At 38.4% G+C, this 24,125-nt stretch overlaps 1 protein-coding gene and 1 long non-coding RNA gene across 2 annotated transcripts in view; one reads left to right on the forward strand and one right to left on the reverse strand.

The window, feature by feature from the left end:
* Positions 1-973: 973 nt before the first annotated feature.
* Positions 974-23,267, reverse strand: TARS1 (threonyl-tRNA synthetase 1). Its single transcript, XM_027092608.1, has 19 exons — positions 23,074-23,267; positions 19,377-19,457; positions 17,398-17,588; positions 14,150-14,273; positions 12,734-12,855; positions 12,118-12,235; positions 11,433-11,497; positions 11,270-11,348; positions 10,076-10,222; positions 8,624-8,722; positions 7,437-7,603; positions 6,290-6,452; positions 6,048-6,185; positions 5,614-5,691; positions 5,395-5,495; positions 5,192-5,296; positions 3,562-3,634; positions 1,891-2,005; positions 974-1,451 (listed from the first exon to the last, which is right to left on the reverse strand). The coding sequence occupies exons 1-19, from the start codon at positions 23,089-23,091 to the stop codon at positions 1,303-1,305; spliced, it is 2,133 nt and encodes a 710-aa protein (XP_026948409.1). The 5' UTR covers positions 23,092-23,267; the 3' UTR covers positions 974-1,302.
* A 205-nt stretch (positions 23,268-23,472) lies between these two features.
* Positions 23,473-24,125, forward strand: part of LOC113612614 (uncharacterized) — a 49,203-nt gene continuing 48,550 nt past the window's right edge. Inside the window, exon 1 of the long non-coding RNA XR_003429898.1 lies at positions 23,473-23,723. This is a non-coding gene — a long non-coding RNA (uncharacterized LOC113612614). The remainder of the gene's footprint in view (positions 23,724-24,125) is intronic.

Genomic DNA, 24,125 nt, shown 5'->3' on the forward strand with positions numbered 1-24,125 from the left:
AGGGGACACGGGTTCATGTCCCGGTCCGGGAAGATCCCACATGCCGCGGAGCGGCTAGGCCTGTGAGCCATGGCTGCTGAGCCTGCGTGTCCGGAGCCCATGCTCTACAACGGGAGAGGCCACAACAGTGAGAGGCCCGCGTACCACACACAAAAAAAAAAAACTAAAGAGGAATTGATATGTATCCACATAAGAAATTCCTTATTTTGTGGTGTTCTCCCAAACACCATTCAATGGTTTAAAAAAAAAAATCATGAATTATCCTTTATGAGACAACAGGGAATTTGTATAAAGGATTCTATGGCCCAGAACAGTCTGCCATAAACACACATTTCTTTTTTTTTAATTGAAGTGTAGCTGATGTACAATATTATATAAGTTACAGGTGTACAATATAGTGATTCCCAATTTTTAAGGTTATAATCCATTTATATTCATTATGGAATGTTGGCTATATTCCCTGTGTTGCACAATATATCCTTGTAGCCAATTTTATACCTAATAGTTTGTACCTCTTAATCTCCTACCCCTATTATTGCCCCTCCCCTGTTCCTTCTCCCCACTGGTAACCACTAGTTTGTTCTCTACATCTATGAACATGCATTTCTTTGAAGACTCATCCTTCTTCTTAAAAATTTGTGCAAATCTACTCTAAATTAGCTTCATGGTTGGTTTTAATTTGTTTTAAAAGGTTTGCATCGCAAAACAGTTAAGTGACATTCCTACACGATGTCACCCTGTGACTGAGAAGCAGGCACCTGGTTCATACCCCAGTTTGAGAACAGCAGTACACTACAGATCTTACCCCTCCACCCAACTTACATCATTTGTATTATAAAAGATAAGTATTGAATCACGCCATTTGTTCCAGGTAGGTTTGTACGGACACGAGGGACAGAGCAGTTGAAACTTATGTGAATAAAAGTTTTTATTTCTAGATCATAATCCAATTCTAATCTTTCTTTTCCATTAATCAAATTTGAAAAAAAATTTATTTTAGCTGTATTAAATTTACAAAAACATTCTTCCACATTACATCAGAGCATTCCTCATGTTTTTATTCCAGTGCTCAGAAATTTAATGAATAAAATCACTTTACTGTGTCACTTTTAATTAACTCCTTCAAATACATATTTTCTAAAATCTGTCTAGGTCAAACATGGTTGATCCTGCATTCATGTCTGCGGACTCTGCCAAACGATTCCAAGGTCAGTAGAAGCTGATGTTTTCAATTGTACAAAGTTACTGTTATGGAAACATGCTCATCCTTTTCCATTGAGCCAATCTGGGCAAAGTTCTTCCTTAAACTTCTTCTTCTGCCTGTTTGCTGCGGGACTGCTTGAGTTGCTGGAGCCACTCGATGGTTTCAGAAATAGTACGTTCTCCGTGCACCTTGTTATCTCTGGTACGGATATTGACAGTGCTGCTGGTTTTCTCTTTCTCACCAACAACTAAACCAAAACCCACAAAGCTTTGTTAGGTGAAAGGACTCCTATTGAATATTGGAACAGAAATCCACCCTGTAGCTTCTGATTCATTAAAATGTACAGGTGACCAAATCTAGTCATTAAAAAACAAAACAAAAAACCCCAACTCACCATTTTGCAATGACTAGAACTGCTGTGTTTACCAAGTCACTTAATCCAGCCAACTTAATAAAAATTCACCATATGAAAAAATAGGAGGTGAAGGGGAGATTTTTAGACAAACCTTTCAAGTACTCTTTTTCAAACCAAAGTGTTTCTTTGTTACATCAACGGAACAAACATACAGTTTGAGATCAGGACTGGAAAGAACTACTGATGGCCGCAGTTCTCTTCAGCCTAAGTCTCAGCATTTCAAGTTTTCCTAAAGGTTGGCAGGTTTTCTTTGCTGAGTCTCCTTTCTTACCTAGGATGAAGTTGTACTGCGCTAACTGTGCATTTCTGATCTTCTTGTTTAACGTACAGCCCGGATCCAGATCAATGTCCACCATGAATTTAGCATCGTGGAATTGTTGCCGTACCTATTTAAATAGAGATAGAGGGTTCTTCAGATCTAAAATCAGAATTATATTTTGATCTTAAATATTTTTATTTAACAAACAATTTGGATAATCATGCCAGCATTAAAAAGGAATGTTAACAGATATACTGAAGCATATATTATTGTGACTTAGAACTACAAAACTATATACTCTGCTCGAGAGATAAATTGTGAATTAAATTAAATAAACTAGCTTACATTTTCCATCCATCTGACAACCAATTACCACTAATATGACAAAAAGATCTGAATGAACCATTTTTATTTCACTAATAGGTTGTTGTGCCTTAGTGATCATTAACCAATGAACCTCCTTGGATTTTATAAGTATGCAAATTTCAGAAGGGTTCTGACTTAGTTTATTAGAGTGCCAGGATAAGACTTCACTCTCAACTGTAACCTATTTTAAAGAATAAAGCACCAGTGTCTTTTTTTTTTTTTAACACGAGTCCTCTGCACATGTGAGTTGAGCTATTCTGTAATTGGGGAGGAAGCCTGGTAATTTTAGGCTGTTTAACAACTGTGGTCTCTAGTCATTAAGTAGCAATAGCAGTGCTCACCCTCCCGTCCACTCAATATAACCAAAATCCACCCCACGTAATTCTAAACGCTACTCCACCCCCAGATGGAAAGGAGAAAGTCAGTACTATCTCCAGTTGAAAAGTGAGTTAACTAATACAGACTTTCTTCCTACTGTGTGAGCTTTCTTAATGCAAATACAATAAAGTAAAATTCATTAAACATGGAGCATAGCTGATTCTGATCATTTCTAACTAAAACTACTATGTGCAGTAATAGGAACACAGTATATCTTGAATGGTTTGCCTATCAGCTGTTTTATGATCATTTATTTCTTAAAGACAGTTGAGACCCGAGTGCAATTTATTCTGATGACCTGAAAACATGGTGGTTTTGATGTTACAATGTTATTCATTGATATTTAGATTTTTGTGTTTTAACTAGCCAATTTATTACTTTGCCAGTTATGAAACAATGCTTTTTTTAATATCAGCTTTTGATAATTTGAAATTCCTTAGTATGAAATTGTTGCTATAACAGAACAGAGTGTTCCAGTCTTTAAGGTATGAAGTATAAATGGATACGTGTACATCTGTTAGTAAGGTAGCTTTTTGGTAGGTAAGGCAAACATTGCTCTGTCATGCCATTAACCTGAAAAAAAGTTTCAAATTAAAGAAATGTGCATTAGAAACAAAGCAAAATTACTGAAGTCAAAGAGCAGTTTAAACTGCACTATGCATTTGAATTTACATGTCATACTGAAGCATTTGCTATTTACTAATGCTAAAAACTAAAAACTACAAGTATGCACTCTCTAAATTAAGTCTACTAACCATGGAACCACATAAAAAAGCATTAAAGAGGTAATATGATCTACTGAGGCTTACCAAAGACTGAAAATAGAAACATTTCTCTATATCGCAAGCAGCTTGATTTACCAAGAATACACGTAGTTTATGAGATTGAAAAGCTGAGCGACAGCTCTTAAATTTAAAGTAAGTCATACTTAAGGATTACCTTTTGGGCATATTCATCACATGTTGGTCCCACTGGAACTACCATTACCTGGCGAGGAGACAGCCAGAAGGGCCTTTAGAAGAAATTAAAAACATTTAATGTGGATTTGGGCACTTTCCTTAACAAGAATGGCACAATTCTTAGATTACTCTTCAGTACCACTTCCTGAAACACGCAAGGGCCACTTTAAAAAACTTGGCTTTTTTTCAATATCCAAAAAGGACTAAAGGGAGATTCAGGAGAAGAAAACGAACCCTAAATCAGGAAAACCTGTAACTAAGATTTGTCATGCTAAGCAGATATAGCAAAGCAAACAGAGGGCAGGGACTACAGCCCACAACTCAACGCATCAGGTAACAGAACACCATATGCCTGCTGCCAGAGGGCTTAACGTAGTTTAAGAAACACTTAGTGATTCAAGTTATTTTACTCAAAAAGTTATTTTGTTCAAGTGTTATTTTATTACTTTTTCTTCACTGGAGGACAAAGACTGTACCTTCAGTTTATTCAAGATCCACTTTGCAGGATTCAACAAATTGGAACCGATAATAACTGGTGATGGTACTTGGTAAAAATGAGTGTGTTTTCACTAATAATTAAAAGGTGACCCCATCCTCAATTCTACCTTTCAGGTATTTCAGGTGTCTAACCCCTCCCCATGCTGCACACATCAGGCCAGTGTTTCTCTTGGTCACTCCTCTATGTTCAAGTTGTTTTGTTACATTAGGGAAAAGGCTGGAGTAGGCACTAAATTCTACCCAAACTATGGGCTTTTTCCCCCACCTACTATAGGTTTCGTAGAGCAGTTATCTGAGGAGCCCCCTATTCTCTAGACTGTGCATAGAGAATACTGCCCACATTTGATCTGATTTCATGAAATATAACTAAAAGAAGATTAGCTTATTTCATTTACAAGTATGACACCGCCACCCCACCCTATGTCTGAAGTAACCAAATTACACATGAAACTGAGATAACTACAGTGTAGTCTGTCAGGCTCTACAAAATGGGTGTTTTATAACCATGTGCTGTTTTCAACTGCCTTTACAAAATGTGGGACCAGATAAAGCTTCTTAGAAAATAAAATGCAAGTCATGTGCTTATATCTTGCCAGTAGAAACATAAGCTTCTAGAAATAGGACACAAAAATGATGATCAGTTTGGAGTCTGTACTTTCAATCAAAAGAAAAAAAACCTTGGCTTCTACAGAGTCTAAAATACTTGTTTATTATGATCAGCAACACTGAACAAAGTATTGCTAAAAGCCTACTCTTGTTTACTCAGACAAAAACATCAAACTTTTATAAATTCTCAAAGTTACTTGAAAAGCAATCAAAACAATAAGCTTCTTACTGAATAATAATTCCTAGTTAGAAAGCATTTATATAATATTCAAACAAATCAAGCGCTAAAATAAAAATAATTACTCACAACAAACATTCACAGAGCTAAAAAGTTTGGGTTTAGATTGTGATTCCTTACTTTTTAGTGAACACTTAACATTAATTAGAAGTGACCAACTAGAATCATTCTTCCTTTCCATCATATAACTAAATTGGACAGCAGACATTTCTGACAGTCAATTTACACGGTCCAGACAAAAACAGAAGGAAACAATGACAAAAATTACCATTTGCCCCCATAGTTTTCAGTGAGGATAGCAATCATTCTTTCCACTGACCCCAAGATGGCTCTATGGATAATCACCGGCCTTTTCTTATCATCACCATCATGGCTAGAAAGAAAAGATTTGTTTTGCTTTATTATATATATATATATATTCCTTTATACGTCCTTGAAGAAGAATATTCAGAGCAGACACTAGAAACTCACCTTACAAAAGTAAGATTAAATCTAATGGGCAACTGAAAATCCAACTGGATTGTTGCACACTGGTGGTACCGACCAATGGCATCTTTAATCTGTATGTCAATCTAAGAAGCAGAGATTGGGTTGTATTAGGGTTGAATTTTTTAAAACTTATTTTAAAGTAATCTCTTCTTCACGCAAAAATGAAAGACATATTACTCTCAGATAGACTTTGGTACTGACCTTTGGACCATAGAAAGCTCCATCTCCAGGATTTAATTCCCACTTTTCACCAAACTCATTCAGACTGTTTTCAAGTTGCTAAGGATAAAGCAAAATGATTTTAACTTCTGGTCAAATGCAACTTCTTCCAGCCTAATTTGAGACTAAAAATACTACAACTACTTTCATGTGTCACTATTCTTTGTTTTACCATTTTGTCCACCTAGACATACTCATACACAAACCCCTTTAAAGGTTACAGCTTGATGACTAAAAGAACATTCAACCATTTCTAAAATACAAAATCATAGAGAAAAAAAACTAGCTTATACAAGCCTAGAAACCATTTCCAATTTTCTTTTGCTTTTATCCATTTAAAGAGGCTTTGCTTTCTCACATTATGGCGCAAGCCAATTTCAGTCAAATATTGAAGCACGCTGAAAATCACCACTTACTTTCTCAGCTTGATTCCATACTTCAATATCTCCAAGGAATTTTTCCGGGCGAGTAGACAGGTTCAATTTAAAAGAAAACCCAAATATGCTATATACTGTACGCAGAAAATCCAAACAACCTTTTATTTCATCCTCAATCTTTAAATTAAAAGAAAAAAAAAAAACAGGGACACAGTGGTCATTAATTTTCCTCAAGTTTTGTGACACTTCTTTTCCAAGTGTTTCACCCCAGCGTCTCATACCTGCTCTATGGCACAGAATATGTGAGCGTCATCCTGCTGGAACCTTCGTACCCGAGTGAGTCCTGTGAGCGCTCCCGACAGCTCATTCCTATGAAGCACCCCAAAATCAGCTACTCGCAGAGGCAACTCTCGCCAGGATCTTGGCCGATGATCAAACATAAGGCTAAAGAAAACAGAAAAGTAAAATCCACTGATATTTAATTTCACAAGAATAAAACTGCTTCTCTAATACTATAAGGAAAGCTGTCAAAAAGCTACTGGTTCTAGTTGTTCACACAAACAACACTTTTCAAAGTCTGGGCTTCATACAACAGTGTAAGCACTTGCATGAATAAAGTAGCAAATAAATTATAATACAACCATCTATAACTAAGAGAAAATAAAAAATGTATTCCCGTAAGTCTGGAGTCATAGCCTTGTGCTCAATCTCTATTAATTTGAGGACTGCCTGTAAGGCTCATATTTTAAAGAAAATCTTAGCTATATACAAATCATTTATATCAGCAGAAACTAAAGTCTGTACTCTTGTTGCTCTCAAAAGTGCTTCAGTTCCCTCTTAGTCTGAAAGTGCTTCAGAAACTTTGAAGAATCTGGGGAAACTAAGAATGAACTTGACCTTGGTTCCCTGACCTACAAGCTAGTCCCCTCGTGGAGACTCCTCTGTCTCAGCCCTCTGCCCTCGAGGTCTTGCTACTGGGAGCAGTGCTAGGAGCGATGACTCAGCCACCTACAGCCACAGCTCTCCCTAGTCTGCTGCCACGCTGCTCTTCACCCAACTTTCAAGGATAGAAAGTGAATGGCCTCAAGGCAAGGAAGATTTTCCAAGGAGGTCAATTCATCAGCAGAAGATTTTGATACATGTTTCTTTAAAAAAAAAAAAAAAAAAAAATCTGCTGTGCCCCATATTCAGTTGCCCCTGTTCTGTATTCTGCCTGTTCACTGCTGCTACCCCAGTTCCATTCTTGACTATCTGTAGATCTGAGGATCTAGCTGGGCACAGAAGATGTTACAACACCACAATGATGATGCATTTAAATACTCTTCTGATTACATAATTTGGTTTTCACAAAATACTTTCAAAGGAGGGAAAACAATCTGGGACTGATTGCAAGAAAATCTCTGCTAGAAACTCAAAATTGCAGAATACCAGTGTCCCGGGCAGTTCATGGGTTTCAGAGCAAACAGCTCCTTCTCCACCTCAAAGGAGAACATGTTCTCGCTGTAGTGCTGCCAGTGGCCCGAGGTCATCCAGAGTCGGCTGTTGTAGATGTTTGGGGTGATCACCTCCTGGAATCCTCGTTTCCTATATTCACTCTGTTAGAAAACAAATACAATGCCTGTGTAAGGAATAGATGCTTATACTGCTGGTGGAAGTAAAAATTTCAAGAGCAATTTTATACTATCTAGTAAAGTTCAAGATGTACATCTTATAATCTAGAAGCTCCACCTGGAGGTGTACACCGAAGAGGAAGCGCCTGCACATGCGCATAAGGAGGCTACTGCAGCACAGCTGGTAATACGGGAGAATGGGAAATTACATCAGTGTCCCCCAGTAAAGAAATGAACACTGTGGTAGTTATAGGACAGACTAATACGTAACAACTGGAAACAAACTGGATCTGTACCTATCTAAAATGAAAATCACAGTGCAGACTGATATACAATGAGACTTCACGTATGTAAGTTTGAAGCACACAAACAAACACTATAATTTAGGGTACATATTTATGGGGTAGATGTAAAAATAACATGGACAAAAAGAATCCAACCATGCTAACTTCTGAACAGTAGTTTCTTCTAGGAAAGGAGGGAAATGGATCAGAAAGGGCTCTCAAAGGGGAATTTTTTTTCCCCTTACTATATATGTATTACTTTACCTCAATTAAAAAATCTGAAGCAAATATAGCCCAATGCAGTTATGTGTTCAATTAGGTGGGAGTACAGAGATGTTGGCAGTATTATTCTCTACAAATGTATGCTTGAAACACTTCATAGTTTACAAAGAAAAAAAGCAATGTAAAGATTAACTTGCTTTCTCTAGGAAAATACAAATGAACGGTCAGAAAGCCACAGAGCTCCTGTGTAAAGGGTTACAGGCCCCACTGTAGGCTCACCAGCTTGTCTCATGCGTGCACACCCATGTATGTGGACAAGATCATGTATTAGAAGGAAAGAATTTTTTAAACATTTTATGAGACCTAATACGTCCATTTTCATTTATTATTTGAAATGTTTCTTGTCAAACAAAAGATTATCTTTCCCTTTGGCAGATCTTATTTAATAAAATCAACTTATGCCTTAAATCTACAGAAGAAAGTAATGAATATGGTTTACCCTGATGAATTCAATAAGTGTATTATAAATGTACGCTCCCTTCGGCAGGAAAAAGCAACTTCCAGGGCTGAGTTCATGGAAGAAATATAGTTCTTGGTCCTGGGTAAAACGAAAGCAAAAGAAAGTTTATATATGTACATAATATCAACACAAATTTCAGGGTTCTTGAGTTCAGAATATGGTCATGATGCTTCATATTTTAACTGGTGCCATTCCCAAATAAAGGAAAACATGTTGACATTTCTGGTGTTGCAGGTGCTTTACCACTTAGCACAAGTACATTCTCTGACTATTACATTCCCGAATCCAGTCAAGTTTACCCAAGAGTCACACGGAGCAAGGGTCTTAGTTCTCTTCTACTGTGCACAGCAGGGGCTCTCAGAGTCTTAATTCCTCAAAGCTCAACGATCCTCCCTCCCTCCCTCCCTTTTTTTCTTTCTTTTTTTTTTTTTAAAGTAAGAACAGCAGGAAGGAGACAGAGAAAAAGACACTGATAATGAAAGAGAAGATGGAGAAGAGGTTGGCTAACTTTGGGTCATGGTGAGAGGCACACCCTCCTACCTTCTTGCCCACCAAATGCCCAACTCCTCAGGGAGGGACCCCACCAACTGTTGCTGGCCTCCTTCCTGCTGGATCTTATTTCAGGCAGTCAGCAGCACAGGACAGTGGATGCTGCCTGTGCTCAAACTTCACAACCTAACAGCCGTGACCTGACGCCCAGCACAGAGTAAACGCTCTTCTAGAAGGGAGTATTTTTACCAAACCCAACTGACAGCTTAGAAAACAGTCAGGGGTAGAAGAATAAAGAAAAGGACACCACAGAATCCATCAGTGACTTGCTATGTCATCTTGGGCAACAAGCAGATGAATCTTCCCGGGACTTAAGTTTCCACATTTTTTTTTTTTTTTTTGCAGTACGCGGGCCTCTCACTGCTGTGGCCTCTCCCGCTGCGGAGCACAAGCTCCGGACGCGCAGGCTCAGCGGCCATGGCTCACGGGCCCAGCTGCTCCGCGGCATGTGGGATCTTCCCTGACCGGGGCATTAACCCGTGTCCCCTGCATCGGCAGGCGGAATCTCAACCACTGCGCCACCAGGGAAGCCCTCCACATCCTTAAAATAAGTCAGTGAGACCAGGGGATTTCTAAAGCATCTCCCAGCTCTATGAAATGCTGCTATGCTGCTATACTTTTTTTAAAGAAAAATGTAGGTCATCAGCATTTGTTCTCAATAAAAGGAGTAGTCAAAATGAACTTCTGTGCGGTACTGAACACACTCTAGAAAGATAATGTGGACACTGAATAAGTAATTTACAGCTTTCACAGGACAGTACAATAATTACTGAAAGCTACAGCATCTCTGCAGAAGTAAATTCCTGGTACGTAATACAATTTCAATTCAAATGAAAATAAAGAAAACTCAGTCTACACACATCATTATTCTTTTAAACATACCCTTCCAATTTTCCTATGATCTCGGTTTTTAGCCTCCTCTTGGAACTTCTCCCATTCTTTCAACATTTTAGGATCTGGGAATGAAATGCCATAAATTCTCTGCAGAGTCTCCATATCTGCCTTGCCTTCCCAGTAGGTGGAGGAATTCTGAAAAGAAGGAATAATCATGAGATAATATTCAAATTTTTTTGAAAAATACATTTATTTATTTATTTTGGCTGTGTTGGGTCTTCGCTGCTGCACGCAGGTTTTCTCTAGTTGTGGCGAGTGGGGGCTACTCTTCCTTGCAGTGCACGGGCTTCTCATTGCAGTGGCTTCTCTTGTTGCGGAGCATGGGGGCTGTAGAGTACAGGATCAGTAGTTGTGGCGCACAGGCTTAGTTGCTCCACTGCATGTGGGATCTTCTGGGACCAGGGTTCAAACCCCTGTCCTCTGCATTGGTAGGCAGATTCTTAACCACTGCGCCACCAGGGAAGTCCCCAAATTTTTAAATATCTCATTTATTTTAAGAGTTAGACGTTTTCTCTCTCAGTCACATCATGAGTCAAATTCATATTTAGTCCTTACGACAAGAAAAATGGCACAAAAAGTGCACATGTAGTAAGCATCTCAGTTGCTGAGGCCTTGCTAGGGTGGCTGTACTCATTCCACAGCACAAAGCTGGCTGCTTAAGGCCCTTGAAATTGCCCTGCCCTCAAGACCCACTCACACCACAACTCCATGAACACGACTGACTACAGGGGCATCTCCCACAAGATGATTCAGCAAAAATGGAAAACCAACCAACCAGCCAAAAAAAAAAAAAAAAATCTGACTGGCAGGATTAGTTTGGTTAAAAAAGAACAACTTGGGTAATTACTACCTTAGACATACAAAAGGCAAGAGCACACACTCCTACAGTGAGTCTCAAAGCTTTTAGAGCCACGATGGCCCATGACTGTGATTTTGTAAATCCTCCAAATCTCCATCCCCGTGGGCTCTGGTGATGAGTCACTCAGTCAGTGCTTGAGAGAATTTCAGTTAAAAAAAAGCCTAGTGGCACGTAGTGCCCACAGTCAGTAGACAGCACGAGAAAAAAAATCCACCCTTAAATATGCAAGAGAAAAATGGCTGAAAAGAGAAACGAATGCAAGTTTAAACATACATCTTTAGTATACAAATACGTTTATATAACTTCAAAGTTACATTGCTTACTTTGTGTATTTTCAAAGTCTTGATTTTGCCAGTGTGTCTGACATGAGGACCCCGGCAGAGATCTATCAAGGGGCCACACCTAGAGATAAATTAAAAGGAATTTTAACATAGACTTAAAATGACATATACACCGATGGTATTTAATGACACTTGATGTTCTCACCTATAGACTGTGGTAGTTGGAGTATTCACTTTTTCATTCAATATCCTGCATTTGAACTTGTTGTACTGAAAATAGGAAAAATTATTTTTTAAATAACCATCCTTTAATTTTTACTTCTAAATACTATAGCTAAAATACAATTCAAAGTACATCTAATCACCGTATGAATATAAATACGTATTTCATGTTTTAAAAACACTGTTAAATTTTTCTAAAGAACTTAGTACACTAAGCCCCAATGTACATTTTTTTTTTTTTTTTTTTGCGGTACGCAGGCCTCTCACTGCTGTGGCCTCTCCCGCTTCGGAGCACAGGCTCCGGACGCGCAGGCTCAATGGCCCTGGCTCATGGGCCCAGCCGCTCCGCGGCATGCAGGATCCTCCCGGACCGGGGCACGAACCCGTATCCCCTGCATCGGCAGGTGGACTCCCAACCACTGCGCCACCAGGGAAGCCCTACTTTATTTTTTTTAATTAATTTTTATGGGAGTAGTTGCTTTACAATGTTGTGTTAGTTTCTGCTATACAGCAAAGTGAATCAGCTATACATATACGTATATCCTCTCTTTTTTGGATTTCCTTCCCATTTAGGTCACCACAGAGCACTGCATAGAGCCCAATGTACTTTACATAAGTAACATTAATGAGTGAAATAAAAGTGGAAGCCATGTTGCAGTTCAATTTACCTTAAACATTTCCAGTAAAGTTTCCTTCTTAACTTCTAATCTTTCAAAAGCTTGTTTTTCTTTAATGATTTTCTTACATAAAGCCTCCAAAGAAGAGAAATCGTTGCTGGACACACCCCTGAAGAAGAAAATATAATTAATCTCTTTCCATTCCATTCCACTCACACCGCAGCTTGGGGGAACCTTTCTTTACAATACTTCAAGAGTTTCAATATAAAAAATTAGACCCCTGCATTATTTATTAAGAATTTTAAACTAGACAGTTTTTATAAACTATTTTCATATTTTCAGTGGCTTTGACCTTGGTCATCATGAAGACCATTCCAACTAGTGAACATTCCTCTAACTTTAGAACCGGGTTTAAAGAACAGGAGAGGTCCAAGCTTCATTTTATTTCCCGACATAGCTTAGGGTTCCACCTCCACTGATCTAGAAGAGAGCTCTCTACTACATCGTGAGTTACTACAACACTTTAAGTTTTGTTAGTGGGAGTACTTGGTGACTATGAAGCAATAAGTTTTATATCATTCCTCCTTAATTGAGAACTCTTTAAAAATAATGTATGGACCCACAGTAATTCAGATTTTATTTTTCTTTATCCAGTTACATAACTTACCCTTCTTCAAGGTACATGTCATAATAGAATCCATTTTCTATTGGTGGACCGTAACACAAACACCCACCATAGACTCTTTCCATGGCTTCACCCATTATGTGAGCAGTCGAGTGCCAATATACCTGAAAATCAAAGAAAAATGGGATGGTTTGAGTCTGGGCATACAAGCTGTAAATTAATTTGTTTGTTTTGAAAGATATATAAAGTTTATTATAAATAAACCCAAGACGTGAAAACCTAAATTTACAAATCTATAGATTGCAATGTGATTCCATTCAGAGCCAACCTAATTTAAAATGATTCTAATTACTAAATTGTATTTGTACCTTAGAAATTATCTGGTTTAGTTGTTTTCAAACTAATTAAAATACAAATTTAGCATCATTAATTAAATGGGATGGATTTTGTTTCCTGAAAACAACAGGCACTCACAATGTGACTGTCTTATTAACTCCATGGCCCCGGGATCTTTTGAGTCAATCCCTGGAACTGCCTCAAAATATCTGAGTTGGCTTGGAACTTGGCTCTGGCCTTCCACTTGGCTGTGGAACATCACTTAAGAATTATATCTGCTTTTCTCTTATTGGCCCCAAACAAAACTAAGATGGTACAACTTGACCCTACAGTACAATTATAAAACCAAGGACCACATACGGGCCTTGAAATCAAAAGGCAGTACTTGGTTTTAAGGTGGTAATTCAGATGAGACAGAATATACCCAAAGCAATGTTTTTAAGATTAATTAATAAGGTACCAAAATAAAGATTTTTTAAATTCTCATAAAAACTGTACACCTGAAACTAATAATGTGAGTCAACTATACTTCAATAAATAAATAAATAATAAGTAAAATTAAATTCTCATAAAAAACTTAAGGACTCCAGAATACATTTGAAAGCCACTGATTCACATACGTAAGTAAAGCACTGTCACTAAGACAACGTATTTTACTTCTTCTTATATGGTATTCCATCATGGGGAAATAAGGAGAAAACTTTGCCATCAAATGCAGATTGACTTTTACAGTGCTTTCAGCAGATCTGCATTTTAAGGTACGAAAAATACAGAAATCAATTGCCCAATAGGAAGAGAACTTTAAATCATGCTCGAATTTGTTAAACATATGCATCTTGATTAAGTGTTGACTAATAATGCAGAAAACAATTTTTACTTGCTTAATCAATTTTTAATAAAATTCCCAGCACTTTTTCCCCACTGAAGTATCTAGAGTAAAAATAAACTTGAATAAGTGCACTTATTAATTTTATAAGACAAGCACTTTTACTATGTTTCCTACATGAAAGACAAAACGAAGATTTCAAATATGACAATGAGACATCAATCAACTTTAGCCACCCGTTGGCTTTAGTAATAAGCTGGAGAAGTCTGCAAATGTGAATCTGAATAAAAACTTACTGCTTGAGCTTCCTCGTCCTCAAACTTGAGAAGCTCCAAGGTACAATCTTCCTCCAGAGGACGGTCTAGGTCCCAGACGACTTTATTCACTTTAGCAATAACAGTGTTGTCAGCCAGGCCTTGACTTTTAAAAAAAACATACACACATGTATAAAAACACAAGACTCTAAAAAAGAATTTTCGGCAGCACAACAGTTAATTTGAGAACAAGAACAGGAAAATAAACATTATATACAGGCATATCTCTCCTTTTATTGCACTGTGAAGATACTGCAGTTTTTTTTTTTGTTTTTTTTTGTGGCAACCCTGCGTCGAGCAAGCCTATTGGCATCATTTTTCCAACAGCATTTGCTCACTTTGTGTCTCTGTGTCACATTTTGTTAATTCTCACAGTATTTCCAACTTTTTCATTATTATTATATGTATTTGTTATGGCGATCTGTGATCAGTGATCTTTGATGTTAGTACTATGACTCACCGAGGGCTCAGATGATAGTTAGCATTTTTTAGTAATAAAGTATTTTTAAATTACAACATGTACTTTTGTTTAGACAAGCAACTGCACACTTAATAGACTGCAATACAGTGTAAACAACTTTTATACACTGTGAAACCAAAAAATTCATGTGTCCTGCTTTACTGTGATACTCGCTTTATTGTGGTGGTCTGGAACTGCGCCCGCAATATCTCTGAGGTACGCCTGTATATTATATATAGATGTACATTTACCTTTCTGAAATAAAATGAAAAAGTGACAAAATTCAAAAAAGTCCCTAAGAATATAACTAGAAGATGCTGAAAATTCCGAACACTATTATTTGACCTCATTTAATGCTTCTTGTTTAAGCAGACATGGCAACTGTTATAAACAATAACAATTTCCAGTATTTTATCTTTAAATTTCTCCAAAATTAGTTTTCCATAAAGCCAAGCTATTTAGATCCCAAAGGAAAAAAAGGGGGGTGGAGATGGTTCTAAATAACCTCTCTGCTTTTATCCTGCTTGAAATCTATAACAGATCTTTCCTCTAAGAAGCAATGCTAATCTCATAATTCTGCAAATGCCTAAGATGATATGAGTTATAACAAATATACAGGTGAAGTGAAATACTATTTAATGAAACATTTTATAATACGGATAAAAATGTCATCTAAATGTACAGTACACAGTACAAAAGATAACTCTCTCCTCAAGTGATGAGATGTTAGACCCACCAAGTGGAGAAGTCGCAGGAGTGCTGAAGAGGGGAAAGCAGCACAGTTCAGAGAGGTCTGGACAGGCTTTAAAACATAAAGTAATGAGGGGACGAAGCATCAAAAGATTTGGACAGGAAGAAAAGGAGAGGAGATGGCACTTCAAATGCTGAGAATGGGCATGGATGCAAGCAGAGATATAAGTTAGGAGACATTCAGGAAGCTGCGGGGCTCACGCAGAATTGAGTAAGGTTAGTCAGCTTATAGGTGTGAATGTGCAGCTAGAGAAATGACAGTCTATAATAGGCTAGCAGTTTCCCCGCCTCAAATATTTTCAAACTAATATGTTATGACACTTACACCACAATAAAAGTTTTAATTCAAAAAAAGAGAAAATTAGTTTTCCAATGGGCCACTTGATAAATTACAACATAATCTGAAGAACAATACGGTAGCATGTAGAGAAAAAGTTCTTGCACTAACAGGAGCCGGGATTTTAGTACTGACACAGCTACAGTCTCATTGTGCAACAACGGAGGAATCTTTTAACCTCACCTGCGAAATTATCTCTCAAGTGAAAGGCTGAACTGATATTTAAAGGTCTATCTAGTCACTTATGATCTCACATGGAAACTTGCTTAACATTACAACTTTCTTACGAGTAAGGCAGAAGTATGTTAGGTAGAAGTACTTGTCAGATTAACAGCAACATTCCATTCCTTCTGTAAGAAGGCCACGGCATATACGAATACATAGCTTGTGGGCCTAACTCCCACCAGCTGCATAGTAGGCTTACCAAGAATCAGCTGTGATGGTTCCCAAATTTGTTTATGCACTTGTTATTTTATGTCTTAGGTTCAACAATATGAAATTGATGATAATCAACCATTTCTGACAATTCATATATGATTTCATTTGTTTCAGCTCAATATGTAATTATTATAAATAAATAGAAATATATAAGTAATACAATGAGGGAATTACAGTTTCTTGGTTTGAATTACATTCAAACCAAGTTGAATGTTTGGGAAGGCTTGATAAAGGGAAGTCACTAAAAAAATACTGTCAAGTCAGGTGTGGATGAAACAACTACATAAAAATCTGGAAGTCTTCTGCACTCATGGCTTCTCAAGTGTGTTAAGATAATGTAAAAGTTTAATTAGCACTCCCCAAACTTTGGCCTTATATACATATTAGTGAACAAATGAATATACACAAGTTTTAAGTTAAAATGTTTAAATGACGGTTGGCAAACTTTTTCTGTAAAGAGCCATATAAATATTTTAGACTGAAGGTCATACATGGTTTCTGTTGCATATTCTTAGTTGTCTTATTTTTTTCAAACCATTTAAAAACATAAGAACGATTCTTAGCTCTTGAGCTGTACAAAAACAGGCCATGACCAGCTTGCCAACACTTGGTAGAAGATACATGTATCAATTTATGCCTTCCCAACTTTATCATTTTTTTGATAAACTTACCAACTATTCATCCCAATCATATTAGATTAGGAAAGCATTTACTCTATTACAAAGTATGCATCTAATTCTCAGTTACCTGAAATAACTTCTCCCCAGCCCGACAAAAGTTTTAACATTAGCTTTATAAAAATAGTACATTTTGTCATGTGTTAGTTTCATATATTTCATATATAGTTTAATTTTAATTAAACTATTAACTAAGTTAATATAGTTTAATTTTCCCATTTTGAGATGAGCTACCTTCATTTTTAACTTTAAAACTGAGACTTTTTAGTCAAAATAGGTGAAGTACTCTCTACTTGGTTATGTGACATTTTATGATCAAAGTAGGAGAACTAATTATATAAAATCTTTTGTAAAATAAGACCAAAGTTGACTCTTTCAGATATTAACTTTGAATCTTGACTATAAAGCTCTACGTTATTTTGATTTTTTAAAAATCCCAAATAAGGTAAATTAAACAATAAAAACATTGAACAGGAACATAAAAATATTATGAGGATAAAACTTGGCAAGCTAAAAAAAAAAAGTTCAGTTACAAACAACAGAAGGTCCAGACAGGTATAGCTTATACCTAATTCCACAAGCAATTTGATACGGTGTAGTTTTCCAGGATTCTGCATCCAACTGTTTACCGTCAGGCAGGGTGACTTTAATTGGCTTGCTGTCTTTTTCTGCTTTTTCTGCCAGAATGGAATCGTGTTCTGCTTTTAGTTTATTATACATCTCAAGACGTATGTTAATATATTCAGGCCAAGGATTCAACTGCAAGACAACAAATGAAGAAATAAAAATTCAGTACACACTTGCTTTCCTTTTTAGAAAAGTGGAAGAAATAATAAAAACAAAGTTTACCTTGTATGAAGTAGTGCTTTTATTGTTTTTCCCTTATACAAAATTTCCTTCTCATTTCAATCATATTTTTTCTTGGCCTTCAGTTTTTTAAACGGAAGAGCCTTAATATCTTTATAATTCCCTCCGACCACAGTCCTTCCCTTTCTTTAGTCATTTGGGTGCTCTTTGGGGGCTTTTCATTAAATTGTCACAGGGGTCCATAATCCTCAATGAAGAAGCATCAATAAATTAACTAAAAGCTCAAAGCCTATCATTCTACAACCCTGCTCTGAATCCCTCAGGCCAAAGCACATTACCTGGTCCCACATACTCTGACATCACTACAGTCCTACCCACCCACATGACCCTCTGTATCTTACTGCAGTTTATCTCCATGTCCATTTGGCACTTCCTGATCAGAAGAACTTAGTGTCAAACTTAATTTATTCAACGTTCATGGAGCAGATACTCTCTGTGCCTGGCTCTGCGGATGCAAGAGAAGAGTAAGACCTGCCCACTGCCCTTAGAAGGGGAACAAGACAAGCACACAGATGATGGGAGCATGGAGGAGGAAGAAAGGTCTTCGACATCTCACTGTACACTTTTTTTCCAGACAGATCATTTAAAACATATATAATCAACCACATGTCACAATTCTCTATTCAAAAAAGTCCTCTAATTATATCCTTTGTTTCCTATTTCCAGGCTAAATCTCAAGCTGTAACAGAACAGCATGTACTACTTGTATTGAAAGTACAAAAAAGAAATTAGGGAACATACGCCATTTTCTTATTTACTTACAAATTCTGAAATTCACAATCAACAATTCCCCACAATTACAGTGGGATATAATGGACAAAACACAACAGAAGAGGTTATGCAGGGCTCTCGGCTACACTTAGTGATTCTTGATCACCTACAAACTTACCCTAAATTAAGTGGAAGCACTATAAATTTAGCAATGCAACATTTATAAAAACAGCTCTTTAAAGTCAGTTTACTGTGCTATAGCATACTTCTTAAAAACCTATTCCTTTGTCTTACATTCTGGTCGTTTTCTAAAGAGTCTCTAACAAAACGGTTGCAATGACAAAAGCAAAAAGTCAAGCACGGTTCACAGCAGTTCAACTTCAAAATCTAAGTAGGAAGACAAGCTTAACTGCCTCCTAAAGCAAGACCCAGGAACCAGGTCAATTCTGGGATGACTCTTGAAATGCCAGTTCCTTTTAGTGTGAGCCTGGTGAACTGAAAGCCTTTTCTCTACACTTGAGAGGCAGCAAGGAGATTTGTCCTGGCTTAAAACCAAACTCCAGTGGCAGGTCCAGTTGGAAACAGTGCTAATGGGGTGAAGGAACAAGGCTTTCTTTGGTTTCTGTTGTAGTCAGTAAAAGCCCAAACACCAAGTCTCTTAACGTCTCATTGAATGAAATGGTCAGACAGCTAGCATTCGACCTGGCAACTAATTACCACAGTCCTCTTTTCACCAACTTTTGTTCTAATATCTAATCCCACAGATTATTTTACAATCATACTTCAGTTGTTTTCCTTTTTCAATAACAAGTAACTGCAAGTCTTTCTCCCCCTCTCAGAATTTCCTAATTCCTCTCCCTGATTTTTCCATCTAGTGCCACGAAACCCATTAGAATCTCGCATAGGATGAGTCTGAGACAGCTCCCTGCCTCTGTCAATCTTTGATGACAGAGCCCTGAAAACATTTACCTCTGCTCGACCTCCATCCCCAGAGCCTTCTTTGTTCTTCTTCTTGCCTCCTTCCTTTCGTTTCTCTTCACTGGCACCTACCTAAATAAGCAAAAAAGGCATGAAGGTTTTACATTTTAATCTCATTTGACACCCATCCATGCTGCCTCCAGAAAAGTTTTGAGGATGTTATTTTAGCATCTATTTTTTTTAAGTGGAAATCTGATTTTGAAAGACTAGAAAATTTCACCACTGTCAAAGACAAGTTAACAACTTACAATAAAGACAAGCCCTAAAAAAGTAGAAGAGTTACTTGATAATATTCAAGTCCTCAAATTTCATTCATTTTACCTGTTCACATGACTCTCGCTTCAGGTTTAAATGGACATATACTAAATATATAGCTACAAGAAGCATGCAATTTATTCAGTAGTATTTTCAGAAAAAAAAATCTAATGCAATATATATCCATCCATCCCACAAGTACTACCCAGAGCCTCTGTGCTCACAGTATTTTTTTTTTAAACCCTGTAGAAGAAGCAAACATAAGACCCAATCCCTACCATGTGCAAACTTAATCTCTTTGGGGAAACTAAGGCATACATATGTGAGAAACTCCTGAAGGAGAAAAGAATACAGCTGTAGTACTCTGATCAGATGTCAGATAAGCTAAGACACTAGTAACTGTTAGGGCTTTAAAGGACTTTAAAGGATGGAGAAGATTTCAACAGGCTGGATTTTGAGAATGGAGGAAATTTTGTTCTAGGTGTACACAGAAACTTATTGTTGGAAATGTTAGAGAGAGAGAGAGAGAGAGAGAGGAGATTACTAAACCTTTTAGGAAACACTGTCAGTTAAGACAGATGAGGGCTTAGACAGAAGCAAGCACTAAAAGTTACCATAAAGATGTGTACTTCAATTAGAATTCAATTCAATTCCAGGAAGTCATAGAAAGTTTTACAGTAAGTCCTGTGCAAAAAGGCAACCAATGGCAAGAACTGGTCTTACCCGTGGTTCTCAACCAGAAGCAATTTTGCCCCCAGCAGATACCTGGCAATGTCTGGAAACCTTTTCAGTTGTCACAACCGGGGGTGGGGAGTTGGGGGAAGGTGGGAGGGCGGTGTGGTGTGGTGCGTACAACAGGCAGAGAGTGGGTAGAGGCCAGGGATGTTGCTCACCATCCAACAACGCACAGGACAGATTCCCACAACAAAGAATTATCCAGTCCGTGATGTCAAGAGTGTTGAGGTCGAGAAACACGGAACCACATTATGGGATACTCCAAAGAGCATCTTCTCAGAAATAAATTACTTACTTCTTTGTAACTGCTCAGATAGAAACATCCTAATGCAAATTTCACTACATAAAGTTTTACAGTTTACAAAGTTCCTCCACAATCACATCTAATTCTCATAGAAACACTGTGAGATGACTACCATTATTATTCCCATTTTATAGATAAGATTAAATTTTTAAAAGTTAGATGATTTTTCTAGGTTCAGAAAACCTACAAGTGGCAGGAAAAAAAGATACCCACCCAGATGTTGACAGTGGTCAGCTCTAAGTGGGGATGTTATCATCAGCAGTGAAGGAGTTTTGAGGGTAGAACTGGGGATGTGATGGGAGGACTTTTGTTTCATATATTTTTTTGATCTTTGAATTTTTTTTTAAAGTTTTATTAAGATATATTTCTGTACCGTAAAATTCACCCACATAAAGCATATAATTCAATGGTTTTTAGTGCATAGACAGTTGCCCAACTATCACCAGGATCAATTTCATCACCCCAAAAGGAAACCATGTATCCATGAACAGTCATTCCCTGTTCTCCCCTCTCCCCAGCACTTGGCAACCACTAATCTTTCTGTCTCTACAGTTTTGCCTACTCTGGGCATTTCATATAAGTGGAATCATTCAATATTGGTTTTTTGTGACTGGCTTCTTTCAGTTAGTATAATGATTTCAAGATCATCCATGTTACACGTATCAGTATTTCACTGCTTTTTACTGCCAAATAACATTCCATTATTTATCCATTTATCCCTTGTGGACATTCTGATTGTTCTTTTCAATTTCATAAAACTTATGACTTGTATAATTTAAAACAAAACAAATTTTTAAAATATGACTCCGAATTTCATGTTGAGCTAACACTTGCCCCACTCAGGTATTCACGATTTAATGAACTCTGAAGGTTCATTTATAGTCGATAGATGAACAATGAACACACCTTAAGTCCATTCTAATCAAGTACTAACCAACATGATTATAAGATTACCTGTATGCCTTCACCATACTGTATGATTAATGTAATTAGTCAAATATATCAGGTGAAAAGAAGGGTAAAAAGGGACTTCCCTGGTGGCGACGTGGTTAAGAATCCACCTGCCAATGCAGGGGACACAGGTTTGAGCCCTGGTCCGAGAAGATCCCACATGCTGCGGAGCAGCTAAGCCCGTGCGCCACAACTACTGAGCCCGCGTGCCACAACTACTGAAGCCTGTGCGCCTACAGCCAGTGCTCCACAACAAGAGAAGCCACCGCAACGAGAAGCCCGCGCACAACAAAGAGTAGCCCCTGCTCGCCACAACTAGAGAAAGCCTGCGCACAGCAACGAAGACCCAGTGCAGCCAAAAATAAATAAATAAAATAAATAAATTTATTTTAAAAAAGAGGGTAAAAATTAATTGCAAGTCTGCCTGTATAGCTTTAAAACAGAAAGAGAGGAAAATAATTCTATTTCTCTGATTAAATGTTTTTGGTTTTGGTCATACGGATATTTGCTAAATGAACAGGAATAATGGTAAAGATGAAGAAAATTAACATCACTTTGTTTTGTCTTCTAAATACCTCTCCATTTTACAAATGAGAACAATGGCTCAAAGAAAGTAAGTAATTTCCCATTTGTACATCGCTAGTAAACAGTAGAGCCAGGGAGTTAAAATGGATCTCTCTGGAACCCTGAGGCCCATTTCACCTTTCCTATAACAAGTGAAATCGTGATGGGCAACTGTTCTTTACTTCCAATGAAAACAAAACAAAAATAGGCGAGTTTACATATTATATGTCAACGTAAAAGCAATCTAAAATTTCAGCCCAAAAGTTGGTACACAGAAGAGGATTAGGAAGATGTTCCTAAGCAAATTATGACACTAAAGGGAAAGTCCAGAGGTGAAATGAGCATTTATGAATGGTATAAGGCATGCCTCCACCACCACGCAGGGAAGTGTGTAACTTTTCTAGAGTTTGTCAGCTGGGGTCATCCAGTCTCCACCATTTATTATAAACCACCCAAAACTTGGGCAGATCTCGATGACTTGGTTTTCCCTTCCTTAAACTGGGGCTTTTTACCCGTAGGTGGTTTTAAAAGTAAATGAGGCTCTGCAACATTCTTCCCGACGAAAGAGAGCCACATACCCTAGTCTAGGAGTCCGAAGCCCTAGATTCTAATTGTCTCGGCTTCTAATTAGTTGTGTGGCTCTGAGCAAGACACTCAAGGTCTCAGTGTCCTCATCTACAAAAAGAGGATGGTCCCAGAGACGATCTTAAGCCCCGTCCTGCTTTATCCATTTGAGATTCCTCTCCAAAGGGGGCCCTGACTTGTCCGGGATTTCCATCGCCCCCCTCGGGTTCCTCCACCCCCTCCCTCCCCCGGCTGGGCAACACGGGTACCAGGAGAGCCCCAGCCCGGCCTCCAGGATGCACTCAACTCACTCACCGACTTCTCGTCTCCCATTTTCCCTGAAGGGCTACTCGCCTTCTCCTCGGACACTGGCAAACCACTAAGAGAAAACTAAACCCCAAAACTTCGGTCAGGAGGAAAGGACAGTGGTCGCCAGGCAGAGGTGGATTGGAACGCCCAGGAACACTGCGCTTGCGCCACGTGGCCCGGGAGGGACCTGCTGATGCAACAGGAAAGCGCCCAAACTCCGCCTCCTAACCTGATGGATGACGGGCAGCTAATTGACAACGGGGAATGGCGGGTCCTCCTTTCTCTAAACCAAGCTTGTAGGGCGACAACCCTTCTAGAAAATCAGGGTGCGGCGGGCCGGGAGAAGAAACTACAGACGCTAAACCTGCACCCTCTGCCCGTCAGGTATTGAGCCTTTCCCAGAGCCCAGAAGTCCGCAATGCGCGTGCGCCTTCTTCAGTCTGACTTGGCTTATTATTCCAGGGCCTTTTCGGCCACCGTAGCGAAGAAGAGGGGCTGTCTTGAGCTTCCGGCAAATCTCCGGCAAGCTGAATACCATCCCTGGCAGTGGGATGAACACCGGAATAGAGGCCGAAGTTCGCTGCTGCTTCGGCGCCACCTGACCTGGAGTGACTGCTGAGTTCTGGGGACTACTCAGGGCCCCGAAGTCTGTGGCGGTGAATCGACTGAGCCCTCCTTATTGCACTCCAGCGTTCCCAAGACCCAAGCCTTGGTGATCCAGGGGCGAGCGCCCTTCCTCGGACATTCCTTTGTACACGCCACCGCCCATCTATCGGGGAGCATTTCCACAGAGCCCATGAGAATGCAGCGAATCTTTTGCTTAAGAAAATAACCACGCCGACCCCAGGGATTCTCTCAGGCAGAGGTCTCAGTGTTTGTAATCCAATGGCTCTATTTTCATTTACCAGCCAATTTAAAACAGTTGCTGATTTGAAATCAGAAGCACAATGAGCTCGTTTATAATTTATATACTCCATCACCAAGTTTTGTGGATTTTACTTTCTCAACATCAGCTCTCAACTTGCCACCTTCAGGGTCATCCTTCCATGAAGCTCAAT

Source organism: Aethalodelphis obliquidens, unplaced genomic scaffold, assembly GCF_003676395.1.
Source record: "Aethalodelphis obliquidens isolate GAN/ISIS:26980383/991018 unplaced genomic scaffold, ASM367639v1 scaffold80, whole genome shotgun sequence".
Lineage (NCBI taxonomy): Eukaryota > Metazoa > Chordata > Mammalia > Artiodactyla > Delphinidae > Aethalodelphis > Aethalodelphis obliquidens.

Coding starts and splice junctions, on each gene's coding strand:
- TARS1 (XM_027092608.1), bottom strand. Junction 11,498..12,117: donor CTTTACTGGAAATGTTTAAG/GTAAATTGAACT, acceptor TCCTATTTTCAG/TACAACAAGTTCAAATGCAG. Junction 7,604..8,623: donor CACTTATTGAATTCATCAGG/GTAAACCATATT, acceptor GTTTTCTAACAG/AGTGAATATAGGAAACGAGG.